The 24,311-nt window shown below is 47.9% G+C and overlaps 2 protein-coding genes across 4 annotated transcripts; one reads left to right on the forward strand and one right to left on the reverse strand.

The window, feature by feature from the left end:
- Positions 1 to 1,787: 1,787 nt before the first annotated feature.
- On the reverse strand, positions 1,788 to 5,218 carry SWI5 (SWI5 homologous recombination repair protein). The gene is made up of 6 exons (XM_058038510.1): positions 5,195 to 5,218; positions 4,159 to 4,277; positions 4,016 to 4,064; positions 3,549 to 3,667; positions 2,526 to 2,620; positions 1,788 to 2,377 (listed from the first exon to the last, which is right to left on the reverse strand). Exons 1-6 carry the CDS (start codon positions 5,216 to 5,218, stop codon positions 2,313 to 2,315), a joined length of 471 nt encoding a protein of 156 aa, XP_057894493.1. The 3' UTR covers positions 1,788 to 2,312.
- On the forward strand, positions 5,172 to 24,014 carry GOLGA2 (golgin A2). Of its 3 annotated transcripts, none has more exons than XM_058037884.1 (28): positions 5,172 to 5,264; positions 6,476 to 6,598; positions 6,945 to 7,025; positions 10,279 to 10,413; positions 11,019 to 11,062; positions 11,187 to 11,250; positions 11,711 to 11,770; positions 12,234 to 12,314; positions 13,983 to 14,021; positions 14,542 to 14,604; positions 14,841 to 14,934; positions 15,536 to 15,642; positions 16,171 to 16,229; positions 16,444 to 16,585; positions 17,545 to 17,634; positions 17,801 to 17,908; positions 18,004 to 18,091; positions 18,579 to 18,925; positions 19,732 to 19,845; positions 20,123 to 20,347; positions 20,662 to 20,761; positions 20,841 to 20,920; positions 21,488 to 21,641; positions 21,775 to 21,842; positions 22,104 to 22,206; positions 22,454 to 22,560; positions 22,713 to 22,881; positions 22,986 to 24,014. In XM_058037884.1, exons 1-28 carry the CDS (start codon positions 5,217 to 5,219, stop codon positions 23,231 to 23,233), a joined length of 3,141 nt encoding a protein of 1,046 aa, XP_057893867.1. In that variant the 5' UTR covers positions 5,172 to 5,216; the 3' UTR covers positions 23,234 to 24,014. The 3 variants fall into 3 exon arrangements, with proteins under 3 accessions (XP_057893867.1, XP_057893868.1, XP_057893869.1); XM_058037885.1 differs by having other exon boundaries at positions 18,582 to 18,925; XM_058037886.1 differs by lacking the exon at positions 10,279 to 10,413.
- The last annotated feature ends 297 nt before the right edge of the window (positions 24,015 to 24,311 follow it).

Genomic DNA, 24,311 nt, shown 5'->3' on the forward strand with positions numbered 1-24,311 from the left:
GGCCCATAAAAACCCTGCAAGTGCTACTTTATTTTACCCTTTTTTTCCTGAGGAGCCAAGGGTATTCAGTGGTCTCTGGTGTGCTCTGCAGCAGCTCCTTGCAGACAGCAGGTCCTGCCCTTTGGTGAAACTGTAAACACTGTGATACCATTTGGTCTCTGTTAGCTCATTATAGCTGGGTCTGACTTTGCAGAAACACACTTTCTAAATTGAACTTCAAAGTCTGGAATAACACTTAACATTATTGCACTCAATGGTTTTCCAGTTATATACTTAGTGAGTTTGGAGATCTATTTATGGAAAGCAGGAGATTTGTTCTGTTCCTCTCCTGGACTTGGACAAGGGCCAGCATATTTCATCCTCCAGGTGACAGCCATAGAGGTACAAGAGTGACTCTGGGAGGGGCAGTCATGGGGGCCATGATGAAGTGTCTCAGTGGCAATGTGCAGTCGTGTCCTGAAGCATCCCAGGAGTTCTTAAAGCCTGGAATATTTCAGTTCTGGTTCCTCTGGGCTGCACAGAGCAGCCACAACAGCCGTGGAACGCAGCTGCCACCACCTGGCAGAGCCAGCAGCAGGGATTCCCCAAGGACACCGTGCCCTGTCCTTGGTTCTGTGGGTGTTCCCACCCTCCATGGGCAAGGGATTGGGATCAGGGACCTTCCCTGGACACCTGAAGCATAAACCCATCCCTGCAGCCACAAGCAGAACACTTGCACAGCTACAGCTGCAAGTTTGAACCCCAGTGCTCCTACATAGTGGGGAAGAAAACATGGACTTCTCACTCCTTGAACAACCTGCAGTAACTCTGGTAATGATTCTGCTTTATCCCCTCAGCTCACACCTCACACAACTGGAGAATTTCCATGCATTCTATTGCAAAAACAATTCCCAGTGGTGTGTGTCACTGACAGAGGAACATTTTGGGTGGAACACTCCAGGATGAACCAGTCCTACACAGAAAATACCAGCCAAATCAGCAACTTGAGTAACAAAGTTTGCATTTCCCAGTTCTTGCCACCTTGTGCCTTTTTCCCTCCCCTTAAAACTACTCCAAAACACATGAGTGTTCAGCACTTGGCAGAGGGGTATGTTGGGGAGGGGTGTGAGAATGTTTCCCCTGAGAGTCCACTCTGGTGTGGCCACAGGAAATGTTCTGCATAGCTGCACATCAAGAGAGAGCTGGATGAATCATGGAATACACAGGCTCTTTCTGTCCCCCTGCTTGAGACCACTCCCCAGTTTTTAAGGCAAAACAAGACACTATTAGTGACATTTCTGTGCCTCATCCAGAGCCAGGAGTGCAAAACCAATTATCTGTTCTCAGCATAGCCTTGTAACTGGTTTGTGGCTTCCCACCACAATGAAGACAGATTAATTTGATTCAAAGTTGGATGTAAGCAGACTGCAGGATGGGCCTAGCTGGAGAGCACAGGGGAAACTTACTGGCTAGAAGGTCTTGGAAAGTAGAAATGGGCAGAAGGACATCAAGCCTGAGTGAAAAAGGGACAATAGATCTGCAGTCAGCAGACCATCACTTCCAACTGCCCAAAGCAGCCAAATTTAGTCTGTGCAGTCACCCTCAGCCCTCACACTGACATTGAAACACTCGTGCTCCCAACACCATCCACTGTCCAGGACAGCACTCACTGCCACCATGACTCTGCACTTAGAGCAGACAAAAGTGATTCTGCACCTGCACATTCCTGGAGAAAACATTTAAATAGTTCATGTTGTCTCAGTATAATTTGTTCCCAGGTTCATGCAGTGTTTTATAGGCTCTTAAAGTGATTTACTGCCAGATGTGAAGGCTGCTTTATTCAGTGAACAGTTCAACACAACTTTACATTTTGCCATTTACTACAGAAATGATAGAAAACCTCCAGATACCAGAGCAGGTAAGTACAAAAATGCAGAACACCCAGAGTTCTCTGGATTTGTTGATAAAACAAAATAAACCCCCAAACCACCACAATTTCTGCCTTCTTCCCTCCTTTCTTCTGAGGGTTTTCCTTTCAAAGCAGCTATTACATTGCACATGTGTATGTCCTCACTTCCTCTATCCATTCAGCCCCTGGATCCTGCAGGGAATCAAAGGCTCCATGGAAGAGCCTCAACATCAACCTGAACTACAACCTTAAAAAAAAAAAAAAATCCTGTTGATCAGGTAGTACATGAAATTACCTAAAATCCTACATCTCTTTTCCAAAGGTTCCTTTTGCACCTTCTGTCTCTGCTAAACCAGGATGAACCACTGTGTAATGGCCCAGTGACAGCCACTTCTGCAGGACATGGCACTCTCCAGGTTGAGCACTAGTCACTGAGCTCCAGGTCATACTCAGGATAGAGCTGTTTTGTAGTGACCCCTCGGATAACAGCTAGGAAATAAAGAAACAGCATTGCTGTCATCAAACAAAGATCAGGTGAGTCAGAAATGTGGTGGTTTTTCCCCCTAATTATCCCATAGCACATCCCATACCAAGAAAACCAAGATTTTGCAGCCTTGAACAGCTGTCCCTTCCTTACCTAGCTTGCCCAGGAGCATCTGCCCAGCATCTTTGATTTCATTGTACTCATGGAGCAGAGAGATGTGCTTGTCCAGTTCCTCCAGGCTGTAGCCCCTGTAAAATAACACCAGGAAGGTCACAAATGACACAGAGGGACTGGGGCTTCCTGCTGCTGTGGGAGATACCAAAGCCCAGCACCTCAAAAGCAGAGAGTGAACGCAGCAAAGTGCAATTCCTGCAAGCCCTAAACATGAAAGATCTAAACAAGCTCAAGAAAGCCAATGCACCCAAGTTCTCAGAATCAAGAGTAGGCTGTGGTGAATTCTATTGATCTGTATCTTTAATCTGTATTTAGGGAAAAAATTAAGAATTGTAGAATAATTTAGGATGGAAAAGACCTCCAAGAGCATCAAGTCCAACCTTTGGCTAAGCACCACCATATGAACTAAACCAGAGCACTGAGTGCCATATCCAGTCATCTCCTGAACACCTCCAGGGACCATGACTCCATCACCTCCCTGGCCAGCCCAGTCCAATGTTTAATCACCCTTTCAGCAAAGAAATTCCTCCTGATGTCCAGCATGAAGTTCCCCTGGCATAGCCTGAGGCCATTTCCTCTTGTTCTGTTGCTGGAAGGCTTGTTTATCCTTGAGGATAAATGAAAAGGGGTTCTGGAACAGCCTTTGTTGTTCTACCATTTCCATCTTACCTTAGAAAATATCAGTCTTTCACAACACATAACAAATGGCTAAAATTATCTGTTCCCAGCAAACACATAATTACCTCAGGAACACCCAGGCTAAAACAAAAATCCTCTTATGCAAGCTTCTAGTAAAACTTGTTTTGCTTTACCACATGAAGTGGAAAGAATTCCCTCTTGTCTCTAAGTCCCATCACTTACAACACTGTAACCAGCATTGCACCACGCCAACAATGGCATCATAGAAGGTCAGCTCTCAGCTCCAATTCCTGGATCACATTTTATTTCAAAAACAAAAATAATTAAGGCATCAAGTAAACACTGAGCTTGCCAAGGACATACTCTGACAATAACTGTGCAATTTCCTGGTCTAGAGCAAGGTCTTTCTGTTTCAGCTCTTTGATTTCACACTGCAAGGCTTCTTCACTGGCTCCATTAGGCTGGGACTTGGGAGATGGGATCTGTAAAACACAGAGACACACAGCAGGAACTCAGCTCTGGGTAGGTGCTACAATGCTGGAGCACTAATGGGAAAATAGTGTATATGTCACTGGATAAAACAGGAGAAAAGAAAAATAATATCCCCAGGGCAGGGATCATTGTACATAACCCTAGGCTGCTCCATACCACATCTAACTGCGCTTTCGAGAGCTACAGTGTAAAGTAAAAATAAATAATTAAAACCCACAATGTGCCTTTTAGGAGAAACTCCACGCACGACACAGAGCGAACTGCGGTGCCGGTGCTAACCGGGAAACCCTCAAGGACAAATCCTCCCCCCGGGCCGGGCTGAGCCCCGCAGCACTCACCGGTACCCTGAACGCGGCCCCGCCGCTCCGCCGGCCGCCAACCGAGACCCTGCTAAAGCAAAGGGCGCCGCGTCAGGGGCCGGTACCGCCGCCTCGGCGGGGACACGGCCCGGGAGGGGACGGGAGGGGGAAGCGGCTCCTACCTCCGGGGCAGGGCCCGCGGCGGCGGGTGGCGGGGCGGGCTGCGGCCCGCGCCCGGCGGGGCCCGCTCGGCCAGGGCTGAGGGCTCAGGGAGGCTCGGGGCTCCCGCCACACCGGAGCGCTGCAGTCCTCCCACCACAGAGCACGCCGGGAGCTGTAGTTCTCCCCATAGAGCACGCTAGGAGTTGTAGTCGTGCCGCCGAGGGGCACACCGGGAGTTGTAGTCCCCTCCCAGGCCCGACCGCGGTGGGGCTGCAGGTGACATTGGGTGTGGCAGGACAAAATTGTCCCCCAATGGCAGCAGCCGAGGTAGTTACATTTGGTGCTTCTGAGACACCTCAGCACCATGGCTCAGCTGGGACGGGGGCTCAGGGGGTCTCGGAGTCACTCACACACAGACACTGAATCAATGTGGTTCGAAAAATCACCCCTGTGATCGAACACCACCATACCAACCAGACCACGGCACTGGGTGCCATGTGCAGTCTTTATCCTTAAGCCCCCCTGCAATGTTGTTTTCGCAAGGTGAGCACTGCCCACGCCCCCGCTTGACCCTGTGTCCCGCCGGGCCACAGCAGCTCCCCCCGGCCCGGACAGCGCTGGGGGCCCCGTCCCGCCGCGCTCGGGCCCGCCCGGCGCAGGGAGCCGTGTCCCGGTGAGCGCCGTGTGTCAGAGCCGGGGCTGCCCGAGCCTCGGGCGCTGCCGCGCTGGGAAGGTCAAAGGATTTGGGATCGCACACAGCGACCCCGCTGCCTGCGCTGGGCGCGGGATCCGCGCTCGGACAGCACAGGGCGGAACGCGAGGCGGGTCTGTGAGGGACGCGCCCCGCAAAGGCGAGGGGAGCCGGGCGGGCCCCTCCCGGCTGGGCTGTCGGGTCACTACAGCAGCGGGTGTCACACGGGGACCGGGGTGTCCCGGGGCGGGAGTGTCCCGGCGGGGCCGGGCTGTCCCGCTGTGTCACCCCGGGGTGTCCCGGGGCGGAGCGGGGCCGGCCGGGGGCGGAGCCGCCGCCGCCCCCGCCGCTCCTGGCGGGCTGACGTGGCCCGGGCGCGGGGCGGACATGGCGGACGGCAGCAGGCAGAGCCGGTTGGCCGCGGCCAAGAAGAAGGTGAGGGGCCGGGGGTCCGGGCAGGACGGGACACAACAGGATGGAGCTGGGGGCGGCTGCGTGCTGCGAGCCCCGTGCGGGCCGGACCCCGGGCCGAGCCGAGCGCGGCCTCCCCCGAGGGGCGCGGGCCGGGCCGCCGCCGCCCCCTCGCTCCGGGCCCGGCCGCGGTGGGGCCCGGCAGCCTGCGGGTGTCCGGGGCCGCGGCCCGGCCTTCTCGGCGGGCGGCCGGGGCGAGGCCGGGCCTGGGTGGCTGCGGTGCTGTGAGGGTTGCCCGGGCTGGTGTGCGGCTGTCGTGTCCCCCCCGCCTTCCTTCCTCCCTACTCCCCTCCGCCTTCCTTTTTTTCCCTGTTTATTCCCCATATTTTTTCCCTCGGGGTGGCCCGGCTGCTTGCGTCCCGGCGGGATGCGCTTCTGTGTCAAAGTCACAGGAACGGGAAAGTGTCCTGGAGCAGTTCAGGCTTCCATTTTGAAATCCTACCAATAATGGGATCCTCCTTCGTTCTTCTCCATCCCCCGCTGCCCCGCCGTGCCCTGCCCGGGCTGTGCGGACCGGGGGTGCCGTTATTTGAATAAACAACTGCTGGGACCGGCCGCTCTGGGGCTCGGCAGCGCAGGAATTGCACAGAAATGCCGGCAGACCTGGCGGGATCCGAGTTACATCTTATCAGACCGGCACTTCCTGGGCGAAGTGGATGATGCGATTAAAAAATCATTTGTAGATTGTTTCTCCCCTTAGTTCGCAGTTGTTGGGGATTGTGGGTATTGCACCTGTCCTTCATAAAATCTTTAATGGAGTGGAAGATTTTACTATCAGGCAGTGCTTCCTCACTTTGCTTGTAGGATTAATTGCCCTTTATTAATTTTGCCTTATTGCTCTTACTTATAAGCCTGCAAATCCCCCAAACCAGTGCTTTCAATTTCCTTGAAGTTGCACTGTGGAGTATCATTTTCCCAGGAACAGCACTGGCTGTAAACAAAAGTTGAATGTTTACAACACTTGTCATAAACTCATCTCTTTGCTCTTAACTTTAGCCTTCTTGGGCTTATTTTGATTCCTGTTTTTCCCCCAGACTGATGAATTCATTAATTCATTCTCTTGTCCTTACACCTTGATCTGTATTTTTACCAGTGAAGTTAGATTTTGAGGCTTTTTTTGGGTTATAGAAAGCATATTCTGTTTGGACTTCAGATTCATCTTCTTCTGTTCACAGCTGAAGGAATATCAGCAGAAGAACAGCCCTGGAGCCACTGCAGGAACTAAGAAAAAACGCAAAACTAAAGAAGGCAGCAGACCTGCAACTCCCACCACCGATGACCAGCAGCCTCCAGAGAATGTGAGTGTCTCAGTCTTTCTCTCAAATAATTTGCCACCTCCCTCTTCTTTGTTTTTTTCTGGCAATCTAACCAGAGCTGGTAGTGCTGGGTTAAGAGCTGAGCGGTGTAGGTGCTGTTTAATGAAGTTTGCTGCAGCAGTTGGCAGCTGCCTGTTCTGGAGGCTGCAGCTGGCACCAGAGTCTGTCTGGTGGTGCCCTGGGTGTGCCCAGAGCTGCTGTGCTGAGGCAGAGTGTGGTCCTCAGCAGCTGCACAACAAGACTGGTTCCTTGGCTGCCTTGGATTGACGTTTTCTCTCTGTCCTTCTCTGAGCCATTTCTCTTTCCCCTTTTCTTTCGCCTCCTGTAGATTCAGAACATTCTGAAGGTGCTGGTGTCAGACCTTAACCGCTCCAATGGGGTAGCCATACCCTCATTGGACAAGAGGAAGGTGAGGCAGTGCTCGTGTGACTCGCTCTCCCTCCTGCATGCTTCGGGTTCTGCTCACTCTGAGCTCCATCTCTGGCGTGGAGCCCTGTCCTCACATATCCATTGTCAGTTGCTTCAGTTTTGTTGCTGTTTTTATTAACATGGAGCTCTTTGTTACCATTGCTTGTTTCCTTCTGGTTTGTGTCAAAGTTAACAGGTCAGAAAGTCTTTCTTGAGACAGCTGAGCTTGGAGAAAAACAGGAATTTGGGGTGAGGCAATAAACTCATTTATAACAGCTGAGGAAAACTGCACTAGGAAGAGATAGTGATTCCTTATTCTGTATTTCTCCTGCTCTTAGTGTCATTGCTTTGTTTCCTGGAGCTTGGTTTCTGAAGGGCATGTTTCTGCCCATCTCCAGGCAAACAGCTGCACTGGCTGGTTATTCCAGCCACCCATTTTATGACAGGCATGAAGCTGGCACAGGTGATGTACAGTCTGGCAAGGAGCAGGGGTGTAAATATGCTTAGGCAGGAAGTCAGATACTTCAAAGCCAGGCATGTACAGGCTTTAATGTCTTCACATTCCCAAGATCCCAAAGAGGAAAGGGCAGGAAGTATGCCAAGAAGCAAGAGAAAGGTGTTCAGGAGCATACATGAACAAACAGCCTTTTAAAAACACTTATTTTCAAACAGTTAGTTTATTTAAAATAAGGCCCAAACTGTGATAGGAACTCAGAGAAGTCAGATTTTGTCACTGAGAATGTTCTTCCAGTTCTGTTGTACCAAAGCTCTGCTTTTCATTTTCACTTGCATCCTTTTGGTAGCTTATTTCCTTACCATTGTTTCAATGTAGTTGTCATAAAGTAGCTCATTGTTATATTCAGTGCATATCCATGGGTGTCCAGCAATAAATATAACTATAATAATCATATGGGGTACCTGACAGATGAAGTGAAACCTGCAGGGTGGAATGGAATTCCCTCTGAATTGCCTTTGTATCCTTTTTTTCTTTTGTGTGATAGTATGTGACACACAGAGTTCCACCAGCTGGACTGTGTGTGTAGGTTCTGTACCAGCAGAATTTGAGTATTGTGAGGACACACTGCCAGTCTGGGGTGCTGGGTGTGCCTCAGAAAACTTGTGTTGTGACTGAAGTGTCACTGTTGTCCTGGGCACTGTTTTCAGTTAATACTTTTAAGCTCAGAGCAAGTTAAATATTGGAAAAAGAGCCTTGTTTCCCATTGGAGGGTGAGATGAAGATAGGAGGTCCAGTGCTTAGCCTTGCAGTGAAGGCCTACCTGTGTCTACAGCTTTAGTTCTGCAAAGGGAGAGTTTATTGCTCTATTCATTCTTGTTTCCCCTTTTTTCTCTTTTTCTCAGAGATACAGTTTGATCTGATTGACTGTTATGGAATTTTTGGATTGTTGTGCCTGGGGTTTTAGGAATTATTTGAAAACTAAACTTTACCTGCAATATGTAATGAAAGAACAATTTCTCATTCCAGTTGCTGTCTTGTAAAAATCCCGAGTCAGGAAAATGCTGTTTAGAAACTTGATGCTAATAGGGCAGAAAAGCTGATCATTGGCAGCTGAGCTGCTGCTGCCATTGGTGTCTCATGTGAGGCTGAGCCCTCCCTTGTCTCTCACTTCAGCTTTCTTGGCTCTGAAACAGAGGAAAACCAGCAAAGTCAAAGCCTTTGTGTGAAAGCAAATGGATCCTACTACATGCTAAGCTGAGCAGAATTACTGACTTTTTATTCTACTTTATAGGGATGTCCCACAGCATAATTTTAAACGTTTTGCTTTTAATGCTTTCTGTTTCCAACAAATTCAATTGTTCAAAGAGTTTTGGGGTTTTTGACAGTTATTACAAAACTGCTCCTTGTGAAGAAGGAAGGAAGGAGTTCTTGTGGTTGAGGAACATTACTGGTTTCTGCATCTTGGAAGTATTAGGCAGAAAGAATGTTCAGATCAGAAGAAATTATCATTTTGAGATGCACTGGGGAATTAATTCCTCCTGTCCCTCTGATGTTTATATTGATGAGTGTGTGATTGATAAAGGTGAAGTAACCCTTAGCTGGGAGAAGTGAGGGAGTTCCTGACCTTCCTAATAAGCACCTAACATCTCTTGCTCCTTCAGAGCATCAGTACCTGTCCTGCTAAAAAGAAATTCAGGAAATTCTTGTTTTCTCTTTGTAGTCTTCCAACTTACTGCCTTCATTAAATCTGTCTCCACTGTTGCTGTTTTAACCTTGCTGCTGGATTAGTGAGTGGAGTGCTGAGAGGTAAACAGGGAATGCCAAGAGAGATTTCTTGGTTCCTATGAAGTGCCAAGGAGGAAGTAACTGAAGCAAGAGGGAACTCTTCATGGTGGAGTTGCAGAGAGCTGCAGTATATTGGTGGGGCCGAATGCTGAGATTATCTCCTTTGTTTTGTTGTGTTTTTAAGTGATGATTTACTAGAGCTGGATGATGAAATCAATCAAATTGCTGTATAACACGAGCACTGCTGGATCTTTATGGCTCCAGTGCTCTGCAAGGAGATGCAGTGGGTCAGTGAGTGTGGCTTTGTAGAGGGGGCTGCAGATGCCATCCACCCTCCCACAGAGGCTGGATAGGAACTTGCTGTCCAGAAATAGTTTTTTGGCTCTTCTGTTTTCTATTTAGATTCTTCTAGTCATGGGATCCATGGCTGCAGCAGGGCCACAGGCACCTGCTCCCAGCCACCCTCCCTCTGGCCTGTTGATAAATGTCCTGTTTCTAAACTGGTGGGCCATGGCATGCCACAAATTTCAGCGAGTTTTAGATAGAGCACTTGAGTCTGACTAACCCATTTTTCAACTAGTCATTCCTCTGTTCTTTTCCATCTTCATTTGCATACAGTGATCTGTGTTTTCCCCAGGAACACCTTGAAGGTGGTGCTTTTCCAAGCACAGTGACATTTGGCTTTGCCCTTACTTGATTTTTGGTGGATCTTTTGCAGTGAATCTCATGTGTGAACTTAAGAGTTTGGGTGATGTTATTGCCCTGTGTTTAAAAAGGGAGTTGGATTGTGGGCCACTGGTTCTTTATGGAAGGACACTCTGGGACAGTGTTTGTCTGTGGTTGATGCATTCACCTCTTTGCTCTGGGGAGAACACAGGTTCCCTTCCATGTGTTTCCTAATGACTGTTCACATCTGTCTGGTTTTCACAGGCAGGCCACAAGGTGATGTGTTTTTGTGTGTGTTTGTTCATTCTGCATGAAGGCTGTAATCCTGTGCTGTGTTTTGTGACAGGCATACTTTGACAGTGATGTTGCCACTCGTAGTGCTGAACAGCTTGCTCCTGATGTCCCTGTGCTATCTAACAGCAACAGCCTCCCTAGTTGTGGTTCTGTTCTGCCTGCTCCTGAGAGCATGCAGCTGACACAGGTTTGTGACTTATCATCAATACTGCCATTGAACCATTGAGGATTGGTTAGTGACGCCACATTAGTGTGGAGAAAGGGGACCTTCATAAATATGACATGACCAGTTCAGGTTTTCTCCTGTTAAAAATACTGCATTTCTCCTGTTACAAATACTGCATTTCTCCTGTTAAAAATACTACATTCTCCACTCTCCATGCAGTCATCATCTGTCTGAGAGCAGAGGGAGTACTAGCACACACGTGGCCCTGCAGCTTCCAAAGCTGTCTTCCTTCCCCTTCTCTCCTATTTCAATCAGTCTGGATTTCCTTTTACTAATTAAAGATTCGGTTGTAGCTTTTTTCAGCAAAGTGATGATTATCCTGATAAACAGGAACAGCAGACATAAAGCCTGATACACTTGAATTTCTCTGTTGCAGACTCACACCATTCAGAAATTATGTGTAAGCCAGGGCTGAGTTGGTGGTTTTAAGTTCATCTTCTTTTGGGAAGCAGTAATTACAGGAGCTGTGAAACTTGAGCCCAGGTGTAATCAAGTCTTAGTGACACATTCATAAGTGTGACTCCCATCTTTTACAGGCTTACAAGTTTTTATGTTTTAATCCACAGATGAATGAAGCTGAGGATCATAAAAATGCTTTGGATGAGAACAGGTGAGTGTCTGTGTTGGCTTTGCAACAGGATCCCAACAGATTAAGGTTTTATTCCTGCCCCAATGTTGTGCTGATTTGGGCAGCTCTCTGGGAGAGATTTTCATTGCCAGGTTTTTGTTCCCAGGTCTTTCTCATCAACAGAGGGTCTCCGTCAGTTGTCTGAGCAACTCAACGGCCTGGTTTCCCAGGTACTCCTTTTCTCCATTTGTCCCATTAATTCTCTTGGTGTTTGATGTGGAACTTTAGGCAGACAGCTCAAGGAAACACTCTTCAATCTCAGAGATGTCTGCAGCCATCCTACTAACCAATGTGGTACTTAAAACATTGAGGAGCAAAAAATGCTGGTTTAGGAATTTTAGCATTTCAGCAGTAGGAAGAAAAGCAGAGTGGGATGAATGAATTGTACATATTCATGGAAAGATGTACTCTTGATTTACTGGAAAAGAATATGAAGTCAGTCTGAATAATTCACATCAGCTTGTCATAGGGGCAGCCAGCATCTATCCTGAGCCAGAAGAGTGTTTTCTGTGCCTTTGTGTGGTTGTTTGAAGTGACAGGTGCTATAAGGAGTGTTACACTTATAATGGGATCTTAGCTAAGAGTGATTTGCTTTGAGGACTAAAACTGACTTACTTGATTTACTTCTAGTCTACATCGTATGTGAATGGAGAAAGTGCTGTTTCTTCCACAAATATTAAGGAAATGGAAGTAAGTTGTTCTCAGTCTGTCATGTTTTTTATTTTTCTTATTTGCTGCTGTTGATCACTTGTTTGGATTCTGTGCTTACAGCAGTGTTAGTGAGGCCTAACTGAATGCACAGGTCACAAAAATCACTGTGTAGTGTCACCTGGGGCTGTAATTGGGTAGCTGTGATCACAACAGTCAGAGGCAGTTATTAGAGATGTTCCCAGTTTGGATAATCTGGCTTCCATGCAACTGCAGTTCTTATTCCTGATTCACTTTTATGTCAAAATGAGGCCTCAGCAGAAACGGATAAAATAGGTTGACATCCCAGCTGCTTTTGTTCAAACCACAGATTTTGTTTTGTTTGGAGAATCTTATTATATCAATTGTGATGATGATTTATTTTTCTGTCCTTTTTAATTATTGCTTTTTTCCTTCCCTCCTCTTCTGCTCCTTCCTTTTTCTCCTATATGCATGTGCCCGTCAGACACGTTACCAGGAGCTGGCAGTAGCCCTGGATTCCAGCAATCTAACTAACAAACAGCTCGTTACAAAGATAGAGGAATTGGTAAGAAACAATCCAACCAACCAGTCTGGCATTGTCTTTGCTGCTCCTCCTGCTCTCTGGGTGTCTGCAAGGTTCCAGGTTCCTCACAGTGACACAAGGAAGGCTGCTTACACAGCACTTTGTATGGAACAAAATGGGCTGGGTGGAAAACCTGTGAGAGGATTAAAGCCTAAGCTCTTGTACAAGAGTGTGGTGGCTCATGTGAGGAAGCAGAAACAGAGTTCTGTTGTTTCCATTGAAGTGCTCTGTTGATCTCCTCACACTGTCCCTGGATGATAAGCATCCTCATAAAACAGCTATTTCTGGTCGTGGTCTGAATCCTTGAAACACAGAATTCTGGTGCTGGCAGCAGTGTGAAAACCTGTTTCTGCAGGTGGTGATGCTGTTCTAAATATATCAGCAGAGTGGGAGCAATAGGTCCAAGAGAGCCTGGGGCTGTTTTCTGATCATATCCTCAGCTTCTCTTGGCACAATGAATGAACTGCTTTGTCCTGTGGCCTGCATGGATTCCTGCTGCTGCTTTTCAGCCTTCAGCCTTAACGCTGCAAAAAATGCAACTAAGTGGATCTGTTCCAGACTGAAAAGAGCCTTTCTTGTGTAAAATACTTTCCCCCATTTTGTTTCACTCTAAAACCACACTTTTCCCAAAGTTCAGCATTTCCCAGTGTACCCCATGACCCCTCTTTTTGTTTCATTTTTGGTTTTGGGTTATTTTTGTTCTGTTCTTTTTATTTTTGTGTTTTAGTTGGGCTGCAGAGGTACAGTGCATTGCCCACCCAGGATTCTCATTGTTTGCCAGCTTTTCTGTTTGTCTGGAACTCTGTAGGGCCTTTGCTGCATTTGTGCTCTTGCCTTTGCTTTTCCTGGTTGTGTGCTGGCATTGCTAAAATCAAAACCTCATCACCTTTCCATCTGCAGTCATGTTTCAAAATTCACTGAGGTAGTAGTAGTAATAAAGAGACACCTTGTTAATATTCATCATTTGGGAAGAGGAAAAAATACTAATTATGTAGTTATTTAAGAGGAATCTATGAGAAAACTACCAGGGGGACAAGAGCAGCAAAGGGCAAACAGGGTTTGGTGGCAGCCTGGGCACCCTTTGCCCCCTTCACACCTAGAGATGCACTTTGTGCAGTCACAGATCTCCAGTGTTTCACCCCTAAGACTGAAATTGGCTGGGACAGAATTATCCCTTTCCTTGCATCTGGCTTCAGCTCTGCCTCACACCACCTTGGTGGGAGCCTGCCAACGGACGTGCAGCTCTGCACGACTTGGCCACTTGTTAACTGGGATAGAGGTCCAAGGAATCACTTCAAGGAAAGGACTTTTGCTTTGGGATTTAGGTATTTGTCTTTCATTAAAAGCATTTTTGCTGATTTTCCTAACACACCAGTGTGACTGTGATTAATTGCATAGATGTGGGATATTGCAAGTTTCAACTGAAGTTGCTGGATGCTCAGAAAGGAACGTAGAAGGGTTTCAGCAGAGGTATTGGAGGAGAAGGAAGCCCCCAGTCTCTTAATAGCTAAGATGAACTTCCTAGTCTTCTACAGAAATGGAAATTCTCCTTGCATTAACTTGGCATATATCCTACGTCATCAAAGTGAAAATGTGTTTCAGTATGAGAATATTTTCTCTTAATATTGGTGCATCAATTTTCTTCCATAGAAACAGCAGAACCAAGAAGCAGTGAATCAGCTGGAAAAGGTAAAGTGTGTCCTATTTTTGGATAGATACAGAAATAGGTATCTGTTTCTCTGAGGAGTAGAAAACACAGTGGATGTGGCACAAGAGTGCATGATCTTGTCGTGTGTTAGATTCAGTTTTATTTGTAGCATGAGGTTTAATATTTTGACTTCATGAGTTAGGCCTGACAGACAGCATTCTTATTTTGACCAAAGCTAATATTGAAATAAAGTTCAATATTAGCTCAAGTTGCAGGAGTGCAGTGGGGACAGGAGGTTACAGTTTAGGTCCTTGCCAGGAGCTTCCATTCCAACACTGCCACGTGTGTGCTGCAATGGTTGCACTGTGCTGTTGCTGCTGGTCTGGGATGGAAAAATGATTCAGTAGTTCAAATAATGGAAGATTAATTGTGTCTTTAAAAATACTGGCATCATTTAGATGCTGGAAATACTACCAATTAATTCCTGCATTTTAGTTTGATGTGAAACAAGGGTTAACTGTCTGCATGTTTGTGCTGATCAGGCATTATTTGTTTTTACAGGAAAAGAAGGAGTTTGAACAGAAATTTTCTAAAGAGCAAGCAGCACTGAGGGAACAGTTACAGGTAAGGCAGAGCCTCCCTTACAGTAATATCACCTGACTTCTGCTGTTTTGTGGATTATTGAGCACTCATAGTCCTTATCCTGAAAGGCAGAAGTCCATTCCTTTAGCAAAACTGAGTGTCAGCCAGACTGTACTTAACTGCAAGAGCTCTTTACTGAATTGTCCTTTTGTGACAACAGTGATGCTGCAGTGGCAAGCAAAGAAGTTTTGTGCTGAGCTGATTTTCCTTTCCCAAAGGTTCATATCCAGACTATTGGAATTCTTGTTTCTGAGAAGTCTGAGTTGCAGACAGCCCTTGGCCACACTCAGCAAGCTGCACGGCAGAAATCAGGTACGTGACAGTCTCTGCAGCTCAGGCTGGTGGCTGAACTGTGCATGTCAAGTCACAAGCATGACAGTTGTTGGCAGGCAGCTCACAGCACTCCCTGACCCCTCTGTGAGCAGCCTTTGGCACTGCCACTGCTGCTGTCATCGTGGCTGCCCCCAGATGGGAGCATGTTGGTCTCATGGCAGTTGAGGTTCTTTTGTGCATCACTAAAGCCCTGTCAGCTCTGTCGGGCCTGGTGACTACCCCAGACCGTTCCTTTCTAATTCTTTTAAAACTTGGTTTCCCTTTTCTGCCCTGCCTCCCACACAGCTGTCATGTTAATCTAGGTCTTAGCTGAGCTTTAGGAAAAAAAAAACCCAAACAACATACTGTCTATTGTTCTGCAAAGGAAGTTTCATCATCTCCCTCTAAAAGTGAGGCAGGTATTTAGAGAGAGCTGTGCTCCCAGGGCTGTTAGTGAATCACCTGTAGAGCCAGAAGCAGAGCAGCTCTGCTGATTCACTGTGCTGCCTGAAGAGCCTGTTGACAAAGTAGAAAGGGCTGTTCAGCCAGTTCCAAAATGCTGTTTTGTGTAGCCTCAGCTGCCTGTGCTCTGACTCTGCAGGAGAAGCCGAGAGCCTCGCTGCCCGTCTGCATTCGTCCCGCCAGCGAGTGTCGGAGCTGGAGCGCACCTTGTCCTCCATCTCCATGCAGCAGAAGCAGTCAGAGAAGGTGAGAGTCACCTCTGTTTATGCTTAACCAGCAGCTCTGCCTTTGGCTGTTTGCTTATTACTACACTGCTGCAAAGTCTGCAGTCCCTGCTTGCAGAAGAGGCAGAAATGAACCTTGTTAATTGTTAATTAACCTTTCAAAGCCCTGTGTTCCCCATGATCAAGAGAAACTTCATTCAAGTTTCTGTGACTAATCACATGGTTCAGTTGGTGTCCTCAGACCTGGCACCTCACTTCATTAGTCTGGCAGCTCCACACAAGAGACACCTTGTCCCAGAAATCTCCACCAAGCACACACTTCATTGTTGTCTTTAATCCAGAAATACTTGCAGCATCACATTTGAAAAGACTGAGCAGACTTATTCCTGGAAAATTCAGGAGGTTCTAAGCAAACCTGTCCTGAAGCTTTTGCCAAAGTTATGACCTTTTCTGTGTTAACTGATGTGTTAAAGGTGAAATGAAGTATTTTTTAATACCTTATTTGTTTGGCTGAATCTATAGATGAATCAATAATTTCCTTTTTCTCCAGCATAATAAAGAGTTAGTGAAGGAGCGAGACAACCTGAAACTGGAACTGTACAAACGAAGGTAAGTCCCTTCTGCTCATTTCTGCAGAAGAGCCCCAAAACAAGTGGCAAAGACCACAGGTGGTGATTTGGGAGGCTGGATATTCAACTAAAAAAAAAATTATTCACTAGATGTGATGTTTCTGTGATTCTAGCTGCCAGGAAGCATTGGTTTGTAGATCTTTGACCTGGACATCAGCAGACCCAGAGCCACTTTAATTTTTTGTTTGTTTTAGCAAAAGTAGTGAGGAAATAAAACAGCAGAATTCAGAGCTGTCAGAGAAAGTTCACTCCCTGGTGTCCCAGAACTCAGCTATGAAGTTGGATGTGGAAGATTTGCAGAAGAAATTGGAAATGGCTGAACTGATGATTCAACAGGTGAGGGCAGAGGACAGTGATGACACTGCCACACTTCCTTCAGAGAAAGGGGGCAAGACTTAACTCCTGGCTTTAGAGGAAGGCATGAAATCTCATCAAGACATCCTCCTAGGAAACACCTTTCAGCAAGGCCTCAGGGGAACAGAAAAGTTGTATTCTTTACAGTGTTGGAGCTGTAAATTGATTGAAGAGCACACACTGATTGATAAGCAATGTGACACTTGTACAGTGAGAGAGGGTGAATGTGGAAATACAGTGACTTTTCTGACTGTATCTGTTCAGGATTTTGGTTATTTAGTTCTGCAGTCTCACTGAGTAGGGGTGGTGGATTGGACAGTGGCAGCTTGAAGTCAGCTGGGGAAGGAATGCATGGAGCCAGCTGTTAGCAGGTCAGAGAGCAAGCCTGGTGTAACCCTGAGCCTGGGAGGGAAGAAAATGCTCTTTTTCAAATTCCTAGACTGTGTCTTAAGTTACCCTTGAAATTAAGCCAACTGCTGCTCTTCTGGGAAAAGTCCTGTGCCTCAGCTGAGCCAGCCTTGGTGCCCAGTCCACTGACATGCTCCAGACACTGCCTTTAAATTCCTGACATGTCTGACAACTTTTAAGGTCACAGCCTTTTATACCATCTGATATGGCTGAGTAATGCAGATGCTAGAAATGAACAGAATTTCTGAGCCAAAGTTTGATTGAAGCCTATTTTCTTAATTAAAAAAAGAGTAAATGCAAAATTGGTAGGGAGGAACTGCCCAGTTTAGCTTGTTTTATAGGACTAAAATCTCAGCTTTTTGTTGTTAATCCCCCTATTTTTTTTCACACTGAACTTCACAATGAGTTGGAGTACTTTAAAGAATTATAGAAGGTTACAACATGGATCATGTGGCAGGTTACTCTCAGGGGGAAAGGCTGTGCAGGAATTTAGTGTTAACATTTTGTTTTAACTTTCTGATTTTTTAAAACAGTTCTCAAGCCAGGGAGGGAGTCTGGATGCAAACCAGCAGCTGCAGATGGCTCTGGAGGAGAAGGCAAGCATGGAAACCCAGGTAGCTCAGGTAAGAGGTTGTATGAAATATGATCCAAATCTTGATGTCTGTAAGGAAACTTGTGGGGCAGAAAAATGTAGTCTGAGCTTTGCACTAACACTGATTTCTTCAAGTTTTATCTCTTAAACCAGATTTATTTCGCCAATATGATGTTGTTTGATTTTGTTTTGAACAGCTCTCAGAGTCACTCCAGCAGCTGCAGGCAGAAAGAGATCAGTATGTGGAGAAACTGAGGGAGGAGGGCAGCATTTGGCAGCAGAGGGTGCAGCAGCTCTCTGAGCAGGTAACCCAGGGGCAGCATCCCAGCTCTGGACAAACCCAGGCAGCAGGAAATGCCCCATGAACATCGTTGTAATTTTCATTTGTGTGGCCTTGCAGGTCCATACAATGGCAGAGGAGAAGGAGAAGCACATGGCCAAAATTCAGGAGCTGGAGAACAATGTTACAGAGCTGTTGAACACATCAGGTAGGGCTTCCAAAGTGGGGCTTCCCACTGCAGAGTGGAGCTGGATGACTCTGTCCTGCTGTGCAGGAGGTGCAAGTGGGTCTGAGGCTGGGAAGGCAGATGGAGACCAGGTGACCCTAAGAACCCTTTTCTCCTGGGAAATAACAAGTGAACCCCTGCAATGAATGGACCAGCAGCCTGGTTATGTCTGTAGTATTGGCCTGACTGTACTGTCAGCCTGTCTGGCCCAGGAGTTAGGGAAGGCAGGATGCTCCTGCTCTGGGGCTGGGACAGTCAGCAGCAGACAGCAGGATGCTGTGCTTGGCTTTGGGGTAGGTTTGCTCTTTGTTCCTCTCAGTGTTGTGCACTGAGGATTGGATGCTGCAGCTGCTGAGCCCTTCTGGGTCTCAGAGCCCCATGGGCTGGGGAGTGCTTTGTATATCCAGCAGGGATGTGTCTCACCCAGCCACTTCCCTGGGACTGAGCCCCTCTGATTGCATTTCCTCAGCAGTGAAGCCCATGGATATCGAGCCTGCCTCACCACCAGGGCCCACAGCAGCCGAGCTCAGCCTGCAGGAGGAGATCCAGCGGCTGCAGCAGGAGAAGGAGGAGCTGCAGGGGCAGTACCAGGCCCAGGTCAGGGACAATGAGCAGCTGAGCCACCTGAACCGGGAGCAGGAGGAGCGGCTGCTGGAGCTGGAGAGGAGCGTGCAGCGCTACAGCGAGGAGGCCGTGGACAGGCAGCAGATCCTGGAGGACATGCAGAGTGACAAGGCCACCATCAGCAGGGCACTGAGCCAGAACCGGGACCTGAAGGAGCAGCTGGCTGAGCTGCAGAATGGCTTTGTTAAACTGGTAGGTCTCTTCTGGGCATCTTTTCTCACTGCTTCCCTCACTGGTGCAATCCTTTTGTAGTGCAGATGGGAAAAACTGGCAGCAGCATTATCCCTCTCTTACCCTCTTATCCTCTCTGGCTGCTCCATCCTTTAAAACATAGTGCCATTCCAGGAGGTTCCCTCCAGTTCCTTACTCCCTCAGGTGCTCTAGCAGATGAACCACTATCTTTGTCCAGAACTATTTCCTTTTCTTTCTTATCCCCTGGCTGTTTCTGTCCCTGGGTATTCCTCCTGCCCTTTTACCTGAAGAACCCATTTTCTGTTCCCTTATATTTGCCCATGAGAAAGTTCTCAACAGTATTCTCTTCTGCTGGTGTCATTCTTACCCATCCTAGAGCTGAATCCTTACTCTTGCTTTGCTTCTTTCAATGTGACACTTCCCCTCTGGGGTCCTAGCAGACTGACACATGGTCTAGCTGCTGGGTTTTTTCTTTAGTCCTTTTTGAACTCCTTGGTTTTGAATGTCTGTGGCTCTCTTTGGGATATTCATACCACCCATCTGCTTTGGAGCTGACAGGCTGCATGATGTGCCAGGCCTCTTCTTGGCACTGTCCCAGCACCAATTCCCCTGTCTCTTTCCTTGTTCTTCCATCTTCTGCACCTTTCTTTAAGCTGTTTACTGCCCTAAACAGTCAATTTATGGCCCTCAGTCCAGAAAAACACAAGGGATGGCCCCCTGTTGTACTGGGAACTAATGTGGTTTATTGAGAGCCTGTTTCATGGTGGCTGGGGCACTTTCCTTACACAGCTGTGATTGTCTTGCAGACAAATGAAAACATGGAGGTTACAAGTGCCCTGCAGTCAGAGCAACACGTCAAGAAGGAGCTGGCCAAGAAGCTTGGGCAGCTGCAGGAGAACCTGGCAGAGCTCAAAGAGACGGTGAGCACCAGCACTGGGATGGCAGAGCTGGATTGTGCAAATTGCTGGCAACTTCCCAGACACTGATGGAAGGATGGAAATGGGTATTGCAAAGATCCAGCTGGGAGCCTGCCCCTATCATCTGCTGCTGATGTGGGGGACCAGCATGTGGGGGCAGATGGTGGCTGTCTGCCTGGTTGGTGGCTTTGGGGCAGTGTTGACAGTTTGGATCATGTCACAGGGAGCAGCTTTCCAGGCAGAAAGGGTTTGATGTGGTGGTTTGACCTTGTTCTCTCAGCTGGAGCTGAAGACACAAGAGGCCCGTGGCCTGCAGGAGCAGAGGGACCAGTGCTACAGCCACCTGCAGCAGTACACCCTGGCCTTCCAGCAGCTTGCTGCTGAGAAGGAGGAGCTGCACAAGCAATTCCTGCTTCAGACACAGCTCATGGACCGCCTGCAGCACGAGGAGGTCCAGGGCAAGGTGACAGTGGAAATGCACCTGAAAGAGCTGCAGCAGACAAAGGTAACAGTAAAAAGGGCCAAGTGGAAAGATGGGAGGTAATCAGTAAGTAAGAGATTTGGTGGGTCTCTTCCTGGGCTGTTCTTTTTAGTTTGGAAGGCAATTTGGAAATGGTGTCAAATATCTACAAGATTAACCTGCAAGTACAGTCGTAATACTGCTGTGATTGCACCCTGTGCCATACAGATGAGTTGTACCTGTCTGGAGCAAAGTACTGCTTGTGTGTTTGTGTGTGTGGTGCTACTGCCTGAAGATGGAGTGACTGTTTGCAGTCTGGCTTGTGCAGGTTTTTGTGATCCTCTGCTTCTCTCTTGCAGGAAAGTCTGGAAGCTGTAGCCAAGGAAAACAAAGAGCTGCAGGCCCAGATCAGTCAGCTGGCAGCAGAAATGGATGGCAGGATTTTGCACCAACTGGAGGGTGAGTGGCTGCATCAGGGAGGAGGCAGAGCTGGGTTCTCTGTAGCATTGCCTCCTTGTTCACCTTCCTTCTTTTACAGAAGACAATGAAGCACTGACTGAAGAAATCCAAAAACCTTCTCTTGAGATCCCAGAGAAGTTTGAAAGCCATGAAGAAATGGTGAGTCTTAGTGGGTACAAAAGCCTTTGATTTTAGTTCTAAACAAATATCTAGAAAAGGAATCCAGTTAAATTACAGAGAGGTTTATCAGCTGTTATCCTACCAGCTGAGTGCAGTCATGAGGGAAATGCAACACCTTGTGCATAGCAGCAAAGCCAAGACTTCTGCAGCATCCTTGCAAAACAGGCTGGAAGTCTGGCAGTGGTTTCCTTATGATGACAACTCAGCTGGCAGAGCAGCTCTTTAATGGGGCTTTGATGATGATGTTCTTTTTAGTTTGGAAGGCAATTTGGAAATGATGTCAAATGTCTACAAGATTTATCTGCAAGTACAGTCATAATACTGCAGTCAAATAGCTCTCAAGGGATCCAGTTTTTAACCTGCACTAATTGGGAATGAGAAGAGGCAGTAGCTGCTGCCTGGCTTAGTTCCAGGGCAGTCACACAGTTCTTTGGTTTCACACCCATAAATAAAATGGGCTAAACTGTTACTCTGTCCTGAGATGCACCATGGATCCTGCTGAACACAGGGGAAGCACTAATGTCCACACTCTGAAATTCTTCTTAGGTCCTTTTCGTGACCTCTGCCATGTCCCAGGTGGAGCAGGAGCGAGAAGGTCTGAGGAAGCAGCTGGCTGCTCAGAAGCAGCAGTGCAGAACCCTCCTGCAGCAAATCACAGCTCTTAGGCAGGAGCAGCAACATCAGGTCACACTGGATGGAGGTAAAGTCTCTGTACAGTTTGGGGACAGTGTGACCATGAGCTGCTGGGCCAGCAGCTGCTCTGAGACAGACCTTTGGGTCTGTGAGTGCATCCTGCCCCAGGAGAAACTGTAAATTGCACACATCCCTTCCAGGCTCCATTATGGATACTGTTCCAGTGGAGGTTCACGAAGCTTTGAAAACTGCCATGGACAAGCTACAGGTAAGCAAAGCATCTCCTGTTGTTTCAGCCCTATTGCACTGCTCAGCCAGACCAGGATCCAGTGTCAGACAAACATGACACAGATTGTAGGGGAACAAGCAGCAGATGTTCCATAAAAGGATGGATGCTCCATCCTAAAAAGCTTGCTCACAAAGGAGCAGGATTTGTTCCCCAGGCTCAGACCAGTGTCAGGGGGTGTTACCTTTAGCACAGATGTTTTTGTGTGAGCAGCCTAGGGGACTGACCCCTCTGTGTGTGCAGTTGCGTTTCACAGAGCTGATGCATGAGAAGGCTGACCTGAAGGAGCGGCTGGAGGAGCTGGAGCACCGCTGCATCCAGCTGTCTGGAGAGACTGACACCATTGGTATGTTTGGGCAGCACCAGCACAGGCAGAGCTTGCTCAGTGCCTCATTTATGTGGGGAACAGGTCCCCAAACAGCTTTAGGAGCTGGGGCCCTCAAACTACCAAGCTTTCCCTGTCTCCTACTGCTGCCTAACTGGGCTAGGTCTCCACTCCAGGCCTGATTTTCTGGGTCCTTATGCCTCACACCTCACTATGGGGCTTGTACCCCAATCTTGCAGACACTCCTGAGGCTTCTCTTGTGTTGCAGGGGAGTACATTGCACTGTACCAGAGTCAAAGGGCTATCCTCAAACAGCGGCACCAGGAGAAGGAGGAGTACATCAGCAGGTTGGCTCAGGATAAGGAAGAGATGAAGGCAAGGACTTTTCTGTGATATTACTCCAAGAAGGGTGGGCCTGGGGAGTGCAAACTTTTGTGTGTTCATAATTCTGTGACAGGAGTAGGACTGCAGACTGCAGAGGTGTGTTTGTTTGCATGTTTCATGGGCTTTCCTTTACTTTGGTACAGATGAAACTACTGGAACTGCAGGACTTAGTGATGCGCCTGGTGAGGGAAAGAAATGAATGGTACAGCAAGTATGTAACAGCTGCTCAGAACCCAGAGCTGCTGGCAGGCCAGACTGAGGGTGGGCTCCCAGCAGAGAGGCGCATGGAGCTCAACGCCACCGATGGAGCAGGTGAGCTGCAGGCAGGACAGACTGTGCAGGGGAGCAGCCCCTGCTCTCAGCCCTGAGTGTGGATGGGAGGAGTTACCTGCCTGCCCTCTGTGTGCTCCTTGCAGGGTTACGAGAGGTGAATCTGTCAGATGAAGCAGAACAAGAGGCTGCTGTTCATCAATCCGGTTTCCCCCCTGCTGACAGCAAAGCTGCTCAGCCAAACCAAGAGGACCCCACAGCAAAGCAAATAATGCAGCTTCTCAGAGAAATCCAGAACCCTCAGGAGAGGCTGGGCTCCCTGCTGGAAAACCCATGCATTCCCTTCTTCTACCGTGCTGATGAGAATGATGAGGTCAAGATCATGGTAGTTTAAGAGGTGCTACATCTTACTGACAGCAACTTTCTGTGGGCCTGAAAGGACTTGATGGACTTGTACGTGCCCATACCTGTGCTCAGTGCCCTTGGTGAGAACAGGTTCCTAAAGACATCAGTAAAGAGAGATTGTATCAGATGGAACTTGAGCATCAGACCTCATCTTCTCTTTCCTCTGTTACTCGGTGTGCTTGGAGGACAGGCAGACTCTTAACTCATCCTGGGAGGCAGCTGGTGCTGCCACATCACCTAGGCCAGGTTCAGACTGGGGGCAAAGGGAGTCCATGACTTTTGGCAAAATGACTTAACCCTTGTCCCAGACTCTGCTGCCACAGGAGCTCCCCACGGTTCTGATCCCTCACTCATGCCTGTCATCAGCCCAGTTCCTTCCAGGGCTCCCAGAGTAACTGACTGTTCTGCTAATGGACTCTCTGGACTCTCAGCAGGTTGGGTTTGTTTTCATACTACGTATCCTGAACTCCCCCTTGCTGCTGCAGCCCTGCCTCTTGCACCTGTATTTCTGAACAGGCCCCCAGCAAGCAGCTCCTGGGCAGCACAGCCCTGCCTGTTCTCATTGCCAGGGGAAGGGACCCAAGGGAGCCTTGAGGGGTTTTTGGTTACTTGACAAAGCTTTATGTGATTCTTGGGAGTGGGGTGGAAATGTAACTGCACTTTGAAGGATGATGTGTTTCACTTGTATGTGTCTGAAGGTTTTATTTATTTTAAGAAATGGGAGAAATTAAGTAAAAGGAAACCACTTAATAAACATGCTTCGTTTTGAATTTCTGGACTTTAGGGGTTCTAGTTCTCCATCCCTGAACTTTCCTCTTCTCCCATTTTGGTAAGGATGGCAGGAGATGAGTGGAAACCAAGATCCCATGGTGCATGTTTAAGGTCCTGGGACATATAGCAGCAAGTGTGGTAGTCCTGGCCCTGCCTTGAAGCCATAGCCCTGATTTTAGGGAGAAAATAGAACAGGGAGGGAGGAGAGGGCTCCCTGAAAAAGCAGCAAAACAAATCTGGGTGTGGAAGTTTATGCCATGTGAACTGGATGTGGATATCCTGCAACTGACTCTGCC

The sequence above is a fragment of the Melospiza georgiana genome, chromosome 20 (assembly GCF_028018845.1).
Source record: "Melospiza georgiana isolate bMelGeo1 chromosome 20, bMelGeo1.pri, whole genome shotgun sequence".
Taxonomy (NCBI): Eukaryota; Metazoa; Chordata; class Aves; order Passeriformes; family Passerellidae; genus Melospiza; species Melospiza georgiana.

Coding starts and splice junctions, on each gene's coding strand:
- SWI5 (XM_058038510.1), bottom strand. CDS start 5,218: ATGTCCGCCCCGCGCCCGGGCCAC. Junction 3,668..4,015: donor GGGCCGCGTTCAGGGTACCG/GTGAGTGCTGCG, acceptor TGTGTTTTACAG/ATCCCATCTCCCAAGTCCCA. Junction 2,378..2,525: donor GATGCTCCTGGGCAAGCTAG/GTAAGGAAGGGA, acceptor TTTATTTCCTAG/CTGTTATCCGAGGGGTCACT.
- GOLGA2 (XM_058037884.1), top strand. CDS start 5,217: ATGGCGGACGGCAGCAGGCAGAGCCGGTTGGCCGCGGCCAAGAAGAAG. Junction 10,414..11,018: donor AGAGCATGCAGCTGACACAG/GTTTGTGACTTA, acceptor TTTAATCCACAG/ATGAATGAAGCTGAGGATCA. Junction 22,561..22,712: donor AGGATAAGGAAGAGATGAAG/GCAAGGACTTTT, acceptor ACTTTGGTACAG/ATGAAACTACTGGAACTGCA.